Here is a 12436-nt window from a genome sequence, read left to right as displayed (position 1 = left end):
TGGCCGCTTTAAATGGGGCACAAGGTCATGGCCTCGTACATCTCTGTACCAAGAATTACACTTGCTCCACAACAAACATGAGAAAGTACTTTACCTCTTCAGTGCAAAAGTTTTAATTTATAAAGGACCTCAAAAGTGACATTTATGCTTTTCTAATGTGCACAACAAAAGCATTTAATTGCGGTGCATATTTAAAGTTCAAATGGTTAAAGATTTCCACTAAATATTCAAGAAAAATCAAATGTGAGTAATGTTAATGTAATGTTTGCAACACTTTGAGAAACTCTACAAAACAATAACAAATCCACAAAAACTCATTTTCTGTTCATTGTAAAAAAAAATTAAAGGTTTTCGCTTTGAATTGCCGCCAGGAAGGGGCGCTAACAACAAATACGGTGAATAAAAGCGCCTTAGATTAAACCGTAGAAGAAGTCGGGTGACCCGGAAGTGGGTGGGACTTGGAAGGAAAAAAAAGCTAGCCGCTAGCCTCCCGGTGCTGCAGGATCTGGTTCCAGTCTCTAGCCGATCAACATGGTCCATCTAGTGGGTTCCCTCCGAAAAGACCTCGCCGACTCACTCTCCACCTGCAGCGTGCTGGTGGTTGGGGCAGGCGGGATCGGCTGCGAGCTGCTGAAGAACCTCGTCCTCACCGGCTTCAAGAACATCGAAGTGGTCCGTTTATGTTTATTTGTGTGTATGCTAGCCAGCTAGCTAGCTAGCGGGCTAACGCAGCTAGCCAGGTCTTTGTGCCGCACAGGCTTGTGTGACTGGAGGTGTTCGGGCTCAGGCTAATTCCTAAGACGTGGCATTCAAGGATATAAAACGCCGCGGGGGGGTTGTGTTGGTTTTCCGAGACTGCTTTTATGTCATAAAGTGGACAGGCTTGGACACGAAGGTATAAAAATACCGACGGTGGCGTAGCGGTGTAGTTGTAACCGTTGGCGCCATTAAGACCGTTAAGTTAGCTGCTCTGTAGCAAGGGGCTAGCTAAGATGGCTAAATGCCAACGGAGACATGCTTTGACAACTAATTGTTTGGTCACTTTAAGGTCATATAAAATCAAATTTATAATAATGCTGCACAAATATTGAACAATTATTATTAGTTGTTGAGCTTTTGTGACTGTCACTTAAGTGGCTCCTTGAAATATGTTGTTTATTGGAGTGCTGAGATTAATATTTAGCATTATTAAAGCCAAACAGCTGTTCATAAAATTAATAAAACCCTTTAATAAGAAGATTAAATAGTGTGAACTGGCAAAAAGGAATTGTAAAAGGTGAAGCATCCCATAGAGCTGCAAGGAGTTATTATTATTTATTGGTTTAACTGGTCAGTCATCTATGTATAAGGTCAGAAAAATGGCTCCTAACAGTTTATTCCTACCTAGGGTGACTTATTTTATTTTTTATTTTTGTACACTTGCATGCAATTCACAAAATAATACAATTTCTTAGTTATTTTGAGCAAGTTATTGTGTGTAATACGTGTTGACGTGTATAATATTTAAGCGTAACTAGTCATTTGTCAGTTGGGGTTCAGAGACGTCACGTATGGTCGCTCTAAAGAAGCATATCATAAGATATATTTAGATTTTTCTAGACAGTGATGCTTTCGTTGGTTGACCCTGCAAGCGCTGACCCTTGTGACCTTCTGTGTAACCCTTTTTAATGTTCCTTAGACTCAACACAACCAAACAAAGCTCCCTGTACACTTTAAACCGAGCGATAGTTTCTCTAAACTACTTCGAGCTGTGTTGAGGATTTTCTGTTCCAGAGAACGAATAGTCTGATTGTTTTCACGATTGATTGACTGATAATTTGGTTAAAAATCTTTGGTTAGTTGCTTATTAACTGTCATATGAGTCCAGAGATGATGATATTAAAACATACTACTAAAAGAGAACCACCGACATATTTGAAACTTTATGTAGAAACCTATAATTGTGCAATTAGCTGATGGGAAGAGGGAGATATTTATGTCTGATTCCTGATTAAACAGTTTTTGATTTCTCTGCAGATTGACTTGGACACGATTGATGTCAGCAACCTGAACCGTCAGTTCCTCTTCCAGAAGAAGCATGTTGGCAAGTCTAAAGCACAGGTTTGTAAACGCAACGCACCGATTGTCTCGCCTGAGACTCGTCGTGAGTCCAGTTTGAGATCACATTGTGTTAAACAGCTGTTTGCGTCTCTCTTGTTATTTTTTCAGGTGGCGAAGGAGAGTGCCTTGCAGTTCTGTCCCAGTGCCAACATCACCGCCTACCACGACAGCATCATGAAGTGAGTTTGTCTCTGTCACAGATTAATCAGGTTGAGATTTAAGGCAGATTAGAGTTTATTTTGTCTCTTCTCCCATCTGTTCATTGCTGCTAGGTTTGCGTGTTATCTTTACATTAATTATAGCACCTTGCACTTGTGTCATAAGAGAAATGTCACTTTTCACTCATTAATTATGTTGGTTTGTGCGTATCTTTCAGTTAAGTAGGGATGTCACGATCAAGAAGTTTTTATTTTTTACTCCCAATCTGTTCATTTTCAGTATCGGCCTATCTGTGTCGCAATCTGATTTTAAATAAGCAAAATTTAAGATCCTGGAGACTCATAGATGCTTTTCTTATCCTACTTGTATTCTCCTAGATCACTTCAAGATCACACGCAACTGTGTTAAGAGCAATAAACAGGGCTGTCCAAGTTAATGACTCTACTCCAGAAATGTTCAGGTCATTCAAAACCATAAAAACTCTCTCTGGAATATTTTTCTTCTTGACGCTGTCTCCAGGAAACTTTTCTCTTTTTATAAACGCAGCTTTCAGTGTTTGTTGTTGTTGTTGTTGTTTTCGTGCAGTCTTTACCAGGATGTACTCGATATATTCAGTTTCATTTTTTGTCTGGCTTCATTTTCCAGAGTAAAGTTCTTTCACACAGCAGACATCTGTAGTTATGGGATTTTGGTTCTTCTTTGCCAGATATTTGGCAGCTTTGATGCTAGCAAACCGCCATTAAAACAGAACGAGGAGAAGTATTATCTACAAGGATGTGGTTTTGGTTCATGGCAGACTTGCCATAAATAACTACAAAAGATCGGACGTGGCCGAAGACTGATCGGGACATCCCTAAATGTAATATACTTTAGTAACATTTATGTGGAGATGACGTTTGTGAATTCTCCCTCTGGATCAGTTCAGTCACATCTATGTTTTTTATTATTAACTCTAGTCCCCAGAGTTATCAGAGCTGTTTGGAAGTGTAGTGACGTGTAGTGGAGAAGAAACTAGCAGAGTTTTGTAGTCCTGTATGAAGAGGGGGTAAATAAAAAACCAATGTGTGAAACTGATCAGTCTTTTTTTTTCACCCAACAGCCCCGACTACAGCGTGGAGTTCTTCAGAAAGTTCATGCTGGTGATGAACGCTCTAGACAACAGAGGTATTGTCCTTTTTTTTTTTCTTACAGCCAACGTGTTGAAATAATTTAATTATTAAGACATTTACAAAACATTTTGTTGTCTCCCCCAGCTGCCCGTAACCACGTGAACAGGATGTGCTTGGCGGCCGACATCCCTCTGATAGAGAGCGGCACTGCTGGTTACCTGGGACAAGTCACCGTCATCAAGAAGGTGGCGCATCTTCTTATTTATTTTTTTTAATTTATCCGTTGCATTGATATTTTAATATCCCATAAAAGATATCGCCACCAGCCCTGCGATGGACTGGATGTAAAGGAATCTCGTTATCTTTCCTCAGGGAATGACCGAGTGCTACGAGTGCCAACCTAAGCCCACCCAGAAGACCTTCCCAGGATGCACCATAAGAAACACGCCGTCGGAGCCCATTCACTGCATCGTCTGGGCCAAGTATCTCTTCAAGTAAGGCTCGTTCTTAATCATAACTAAATTAAATTGACTAGAAATCAAGGTATTTCAGTGTTTGGTCAGTAAATATTTTAGGATACTGTTTTCAGTGTTGAATATATGTGATTTAATCCTTCTAAAGTGTGTCAGTAAACCTCCCTAAACACAAACCTGCACAGACAACAGGATATCCTTCAGATTATTGTGACTGATCAGGGAGACGCTCCAGATTTTAAATCATAAATGTGTTCGATTTTAATGAGAGCAGACCAGATGAGTGTGTGAGCAGGTCTTTAAATATTTATAAATCCTCAGTGCAGAGCAAGGCCAGGAGCAGATGTCTCTTCCTGTGAGGAATCTGGGTTTAAATTTCGCTCAAAACTTGGTGTAGTCTGAGCCCAGCGTTAGTTTCAAAGGTCCTTATGATGTACGAGTAGAAACAGAGACATGTACGCTCATTTTATATTGTCTGTGTGCCGCAATTGTAGTCAGCTGTTTGGAGAAGAGGACGCCGATCAAGAGGTGTCTCCCGATACAGCAGACCCAGAGGCGGCATGTGAGTGAAAGTTTTATTTCCTTGGCCGACTTTGTGGTTCACAACAAACATATGGATGCTGAAACAAGTAAGAAACATAGTGTGAAAGCTAAGATGTGTGTTCTGTAAACAGGGAATCCCGAAGACACGGCGGCCCGTGCCACGGCCTCAGAAAAGGACGGAGACATCAGGCGCGTGTCCACCAAGGAGTGGGCTCGCTCCACCGGATACGACTCGGTCAAACTCTTCAACAAGGTACGAGTCAGGCTGATCTACTACTTCCCCTTCAAGTGCATGTGTCTTTGGCGTGTAGTGATAAATGTCTGTGCATCATAAAACTTTGGAGGGTACTTGGACGTCAGTGCAGAGCTTCATGTCCACCCAAGTGAAAACCCGTACAGTAACACACCTTGTTGTGATTTTCCTCCTCAGCTTTTCAAAGACGACATCATGTACCTGTTGACTATGGACAAGCTTTGGAAGAAGAGGAAAGCGCCCACGCCTCTGGACTGGCATCAGCTAGAGAACAGCAGTAAGTCTTTAAATATTCATGTGGGTCTTGCAGCTGTACTCCTTTTAGACTGTGAACATACACTAATCAGCCACAACATTATGACCACTGACGGGAGAAGTGAATAACGTCGACCATCTTGTGACAGTTCAGTGTTCTGCTGGGAAACTTCTGGACCTGGCATTCATTGGTGTGGATGTTACACAATATTAGGAAGGTGGTCATAATGTTATGCCTGATCTGTTAGAACTTGAAATGTTTTACAGTGTTTGTGTTTAGGCCACATATCTGGGCAGACAGCCACTCCTCTATGTTTATATTATATGAAAAACAAAGAGCTGCAAAGTTAAGGAGCTGCTTCATCGTCCCATCTAAACTTCCTCCCTCTGAGCTCAAAATTAAGTCACCATAAAAACATTTATCTGCTAAATAATTTCACAGATTACTTTATTTATCTCCACACTAAACATGCCAGAGAGGCAAAGGGAACATCATCCCCGTTGCTCATTTAAGGGAAAGATGTGGCTTTGCTTTGCATCGGTTGACAATAAATATCAGATTTTGGAGCAGCTGTTTCTGTAGGCTAAGACTAGAGGACTTTTGCTCAGTTTTATGATTTACAGACACATTAAACAATACTCCAATAGCATTTTTCCACTGTGTAATAAGTCAGACAAGGTTAATAATCAGTTAAATGAGAATTGATTTCTTCTGCAGATTTAATTTTCATCAATTTCCACATTATTCTGCGTTTCTGACTGTTGGTGTCACTTGTGTTCACCCGTGTTTGTTTGGCGTGTCCCAGCGTGTCCTCAGGAGGAGACTCCAGCGTCCGGTCTGAAGGATCAGCAGGTTCTGGGTGTTTGGGGTTACTGCCAGCTGTTCCAGCACAGCGTGGAGACTCTGCGCTCACAGCTGCAGGAGAAGGGCGAGGGCGCTGAGCTGGTCTGGGACAAGGTAAACAAGATATCATACTTGACTCTGAAAAGTCTTCTAATATTACTGCGATGCTGTTGTTAAATATTGGATCCGTTGTATTATAATGGTTCAATCCTTTTCCGCAGGACGACCCTCCAGCTATGGACTTCGTCACTTCTGCAGCCAACCTGCGTATGCACATCTTCAGCATGAACATGAAGAGTCGCTTTGATGTCAAGTGTAAGTCATGTAGTCTCAACGGGAGGCGTCTAACTTTGTTTCTGATGCCTCTAATCAAGAGCATAGATTAATTAACTGATTTAATTTGTGTGCTCCAGCGATGGCAGGTAACATCATCCCAGCTATTGCTACAACCAACGCCGTTATCGCTGGACTCATCGTGCTGGAGGGGCTCAAGATCCTGTCTGGGGAACTGGAATCCTGTCGCACGGTTAGTAGTCCCGATCAAGTTCTTTTGCCTCTCGGTCCGGTCTGGATCATTGATCTGAGTCCCAAGCTTTGCTCATGTCCGTCTTTGTCTTCCCTCCAGATCTTCCTGAACAAGTGTCCCAACCTCAGGAAGAAGCTGCTGGTCCCCTGCATCCTGGACCCGCCCAGCGCCAACTGCTACGTCTGCGCCAGCAAACCTGAAGTCACGGTGAAGGTCAACGTCCACAAAACCACGGTCCTCTCTCTGCAGGACAGGGTAATTAACTGCACGACCGTCCCTCTGTCGCGGCTCAAAAATATCATGTTTTGATTTTGACGGCTGTCTTTATCGCGTGGTTTCTGTCTTTCCGCTCAGATTTTGAAGGAGAGGTTCGGCATGGTGGCTCCAGATGTTCAGATAGAAGACGGGAAAGGAACCATCCTCATCTCCTCGGAGGAAGGAGAGACGGAAGGTAAGGAGGAAGGGAAACGGAGTTACACATCTTTTAAGGCAGATAGTTTTTAGTTTTTTTACATTAAGATGATGGAAGACAAGGCAGAGGTGGAAAAGATAAATATATCTTGAACATTTAGATCAGATGATAAAAAATATTGCCGTTTCAAACAGTCAGTTCGAGAGATTTGCCCAGTATTTTACTTCTGGTCTTTGCTTTTGTCCAGCTCTTCTGTCGTGTTTGGATCTCTTCATATGATGCAGATGAAAAGGCGTGTATTATTGTATTATTTATCCCAACTTTCTCCTTTTTCTTCTCCACAGCCAACAACAGCAAATTTCTCTCTGACTTAGGGATCCGTAACGGCAGCCGTCTCCAAGTCGACGACTTCCTCCAAGACTACACACTCCTCGTTAATGTCCTGCACACGTATGTGCCTCTGTTCATACGAACACGTGGTTATATTTAATAGTTTTGGTTGTTTTTATTTATATATTTTATTTTTTTTTTTTTCATTGACAGTGAGGAACTAGAACGAGATGTGGAGTTTGAGGTGGTAGGCGAAGCCCCGGACAAAGCTCCGCCCCCTCAGAGTAAGCCGGATGAGGTCAACAGCATCACCAACGGCAACAAAGACTCTGCCCAGCCGTCCACGTCCTCTAAAGGTCAGCGTCACTGTTGTCTTTCTGTTAAATACAACAAATATGGACACACACACAGACACACAGTCCAGGGTCCAGGCTGAAGTGTCAAACTACAGTTCCTCTAATGTCCACTAGAGACGTGGCTCCAAACATCAGTCAGTCCCCACAGATGTCCATGTTTAATGTCCAACTTTACAGCATAAATAAATGTTTACAGCCTGGTCCAAAAACACAGTTTTAGTCTCTAATAGTTGTTAATTTGTCGATTTTTGTAGAACACATCTTTTAAACTTTATCAAGACTTAAATTTGTGAAGATGTGAGTTTGTTGCCGCCACTTTGAGTGACAGATAGCTGTCCTCACAGGTTGCTATCTGTGACCAACCCACCTCAGCTCCGCTCATGGCACCACATCTTTGAGCAATTTTTTAATTATCTGAGTAAAGTAAAGTGGAGTCTGGCCACACTGAGCTTTAAATCCTTCTCTTAAGGAATCCTACGCCTGACAAATTCAGTTATTTTAAAAGTCTGGTAACACGTATTTCAACCATAGACTGTATATAAACATGGACAATGCGTCCACACTTCCTTGCATTGGCCAAACTGACGCTATTTTCGTTTGCGTTTTCGTTTTCGCACGACGCTCTGCTCCACCTCCACTAGTTACAATGAAATGTTTGATTATACACTGTACTTATTTTTACAAAAAAATGTTTACAACCATTTTTTCGGCCCCACGGGACCACTTTACAGACCAGTTGGCATGGCAACTGCTGGTCGCCATTATGTCACATCCAGTTTCTATAGCATCAAATAACTAAAAAGAAACTTATCCAAACAACTGACACTTGAACATTCATCAACATTATATTAACTACCTAAAATGACTGAAACCATCCTTGAAAAGAAATTTATTTGACGTGTATTTTAGTGTTTTAGTTCGTACCCAAGTCCCGCCCACTAACATGGAGGGGGTGGAGCTTATGACCTATACTGCAGCCAGCCACCAGGGGGAGCTCTACTTGCTTTGGCTTCACTTTAGAGGAGCTGTTCTGCTGTCCATCTTTATACAGTCTATGATTCCAACAAACAACGATAATTCAGTTAATTTGACTACGTCACTGTTACGTCATCACCACATAAAGCCCCGCCCAAACGATCTGATTGGTCTAGCGGATCTTCGTTGGAGCTTAAAGACTCCAGACCAACTTTACACCACAAAGATTTTGCAGGCGAGGGAAGTCAGGCTGGCATCCATGCTGGTTAATCTGATTATATTTATACATTTTTGGACAGTCAGCCGTTTGTTTTGACACTCTGTGCTCTCCTTCTCATTTAGTCTCAGCTGCAGCAGAGGACGACGACGACATCATGATCGTCGACTCCGATGAGGAAGAAGGTGCCGCGTCCAGCTCTGCGGCGGCGGCGGCGGCGACCAGCGGCACCAAGAGGAAGCACTCGAACACAGACACTGGCGAGACGTCCACCAAGCGCCCACGGTCGGACCAATCGGCAGCAGCAGCCGCCGCCGCCAACGATGACGACGACGACGACATAATCGCTCTGGACTAAACCCCTGCCCCCTCATTCCTGGTCTCCTGAAGGACTGAGGCCTCTTTGAACGTTTGTCATTTTGACTCGAGGCAGACAGTCGGCTTAAATAAAACAACTCTTTTATGAAGAACAAGCTACTGCCCTGCTTCGTCTTTAGTCACTTCCTGTTTGTGCTTTCATACTCCCTCCGCTCTCTTGACGTGACGCTGTAAATAGAGTCCACATTTTAAAAAGTTTTGGAAAGACACCATATCCTCTCTTGTTATTTTTATTAATTTCTGGTCCATATGAAACGCTTCTCTCGATGTTTAAAGTAAAAAGAAAAATGAAAAGTGCTTTTTTTGTATTTTTTTTATAAACGTACTGTATTTCTCATGCTACACAAGTCAGGGTGTTTTTTGTGCTTTGTTGTCAAGTTTCAAAAGAATACGATTTAAAAACCAAAACATCTTGGATTGTAATATTGGTCTGAGCTGTTGTGACGGAGGCGGGAAGGCCGACTCCCGGCTGCCTGCCTACCTGCCCGCCCGCCGTCGGTGCTGTTGATATCTGTGACCGGGTCGGTAAAGCACAGAGGCGCTGGTGGAGAGTTGGTGGCCTGTCTGTGCCGTGGGGGCGTTAGTTTGCTACCTCTTTTCTAGAGCTAACATGTTTTTCGGCTGCAGCTTTGTAATCACGATGCCCTCCAGGACTTTGCCAGAGTGGGGCGTCCAGCTCGACAGAGGAGCTAATGTGGCTCCTTGTGAAACAAAGCTGAGCTGTACCCCTCAAAAGGCTTGGGTTGGCTAAGCTCCACCAGCTTCCACCCAGGTTACCTGTAGTTAAATGTAAACGTGTAACACTTTGCTTTATGTCACTTTTGAGACGGTTTATAAAAACAGGAGCAGAGATGGAGCAACGGTTTGTTCTTGTACCTACTGCAGAGGTTAAACTGGACTTGGATCTAGCCACAGTGGAGTCCTGCACTTAAATAACATTTAAACAAACCACTGGTATTAAGTGTAGCGTTTGAGCTCCAGCTCCAGTCTAATCCTACAGTATCTGTACTTTCACATTTCATTGTGAGCTGACTTGTTGAAAGGCTTCGAGAGCCACTTTGGACCAATTTGATGAAGACAATAAACTCAGCTATTGCAGAGGTGACTTGTTTTGTCTTCATTTGTCTTGTCTCTGCAGAGTTCTTTAGAAACAGAGTCATTTGTGCCTTTCTGTGTGGAGTTTGCATGTTCTCCCTGTGTCTGCGTGGGTTCTCTCCAGGTTCTCCAGCTTCCTCCCACCGTCCAAAGACATGCTGGTTAGGTTCACTGGTGATTCTAAATTGGCCGTAGGTGTGAGTGTGAATGGTTGTCTGTGTCTCTGTGTTAGTCCTGAGATAGACTGGAGGCCTGTCCAGGGTGTACCCCACCTCTCGCCCAATGACAGCTGGGATAGGCTCCGGCCCCCCAGTGACCTCCCACATGACAGAAATTAATGAATATCACCATCTATTTATAACCTGGCTGAACTGTACTTTCAAAACATTTGGTCTTTTATATTGAGGAACTGTTGTAACAGAGTTCAGCAAGATAAGAAATGACGTGTAACTGCATTGCAAGTTTAAAAATGATCTCAGATATGAGTGTACAGAACATGTTTCTGTTGATGACGTTTGGTTTCCACAGTGCCCCCCCAACGATGTTCTGGAAAATAAGACATGTTTGCACATTACAGATTTTATTTCAGAGGTTTTTTTTTTTATTAGGATTTCGGCTCAACCAGAAAGAGGCACAGTTCTTTCCTTACGTAAGGGTACATATTGTATATAAGCAAAATGATGAAGAATACAGACACAGAGCCAACAATTTACCATAAACAAGCTTAAGATAACTTAGTTTGATTAGATCAAACGTTCCAGAGTGGAAGACGGATGTAATGACACAGACATTTATTTTTATTTTTTTTTTAACTATAAAAGTTTATTAGAATTGTCCATGTTTTGTTTGTTAATTCTGACTGAATATTTCTGTTGACCTTCTCTCAGCAAGACCACTGGAATAGTATGTGCATTTCAATTTAATAATATAAAACACCTGAAACAACTGGATTTTCTTGAAGATGTTTCATCCAAGTCTTCATTTCTGAACAACTTTTGGAGAGTTGGGGTTTAAATAGGAACATCTGTATGTGTTGCCCACCTGAAATCTGCACGACTAGGGTCTGTTTATGACCAGATATTCACTTGCCAACCCCCCACTAGTCTTTAAGAATTGATTAATTTGTCTTTCAGAAACTCTACAAGTCCAGTTGCCCTTGTTTCAGCCTGTATTTTGGTTTGTCCTACTCTCAGCGTGACCACCTGATAAAACAAAGATTACATAGAAACATTAGTATAAATCTATAAATCAGATTATGGCTTTTTAATGTGTTGACTATGACAGTAACAATATATAAACATAAATAATTCTCATTTGAAAGAATTGTCAACCTGAATTTAACAGCTGTGCAAACATATAGGTACATAAAGTCCAACACTGCACGGGTAATGGATTCAAAGAGATTTGATCAGACTCTTTATTTCTGTTTTGTTTTAAAAACTATTCTTATAACAGTTTCTATTAGACTTGTACTAGTTTGTTAATTCTAATTATTAATGTTTTCCTACTTCCTGCTAGACTTCCCGATAATAAAGATTATATGAAAGACATTTATATAAAATATCTGTCGTTATGAATCAAATGATTGTTTTGTGACGTGTTTGACAGTTTATTTAGTGCAGCGTAGGAACAACAGAAGAGTTGTACAAACACACAGGTACAGACAATCTTTGAATGAGTCACAGAAACTGGGTCAAATGTGAATATGGAGACAAACATACGGACTAAAAGTTACTTTTAGCGTTAACTACAAAAAAACAGCAAGAAATAAATTTGCTTTTTACAACTTTTTTTAAAAAAAACAGAAAATAGCTTTATTTGACAACACATACATACAAATTTGTCTTTGTGAAACCTGAAACAATACACAAGAGCACCAATATACAACATAAAAAAAGGACTGCTGTGTTATTACTGTGTTATTCGTTGCAGTTAATCTCCAATTATTACAGTGCTGACACTTTCTTACTGCCTAGATTTATACACTTCTTGCTATTTTTGTACTATACTTAATTAGCTAATTTTATTCTATATTCATACTTTTTACTTATGGCTTGAATCGGGACCAGAGAAACTAATTCCGTTCCATCCCATGTACCAACATGTGTTGAAATGACAATAAAAAAAATTGTTGAATCCTTGAACAGAGAGGAAAGAAATAAAGATGGAAAACAGCGCTTGGAGAATAAAGGTCTAAGATAAGATAGGATAAGATAATCCTTTATTTATATCACAGTTTGCAGTGTTGCAGTAGCATACAGTTTGAGGACAGTGCACACTTGATTTTAAAAAAAGAAAACATTGAATAAATACAAAAAAATGAAATACAATAGAAGTTCTATGTGTGTCTATTGCACATAAGATTTTAGATATATGAATATGGTTATTGCACATATAAGAACCTTTAATGT

General features: G+C 41.3%; 1 protein-coding gene across 1 annotated transcript; it reads left to right on the top strand.

The window, feature by feature from the left end:
- Nucleotides 1–486: 486 nt before the first annotated feature.
- Nucleotides 487–10030, top strand: uba2 (ubiquitin-like modifier activating enzyme 2). Its single transcript, XM_084554723.1, has 17 exons — nt 487–672; nt 2017–2100; nt 2209–2279; nt 3359–3423; nt 3513–3613; nt 3741–3862; nt 4336–4403; nt 4516–4637; nt 4815–4914; nt 5699–5850; nt 5958–6051; nt 6150–6262; nt 6362–6517; nt 6617–6713; nt 7019–7124; nt 7218–7360; nt 8678–10030. The coding sequence occupies exons 1-17, from the start codon at nt 532–534 to the stop codon at nt 8908–8910; spliced, it is 1968 nt and encodes a 655-aa protein (XP_084410849.1). The 5' UTR covers nt 487–531; the 3' UTR covers nt 8911–10030.
- The last annotated feature ends 2406 nt before the right edge of the window (nt 10031–12436 follow it).

The sequence above is a fragment of the Chelon labrosus genome (genome assembly GCF_963514085.1).
Source record: "Chelon labrosus genome assembly, chromosome: 11".
Lineage (NCBI taxonomy): Eukaryota > Metazoa > Chordata > Actinopteri > Mugiliformes > Mugilidae > Chelon > Chelon labrosus.
The sequence above is the reverse complement of the archived record's forward strand: the minus strand, read 5'-3'. Positions and strand labels throughout refer to the sequence as shown.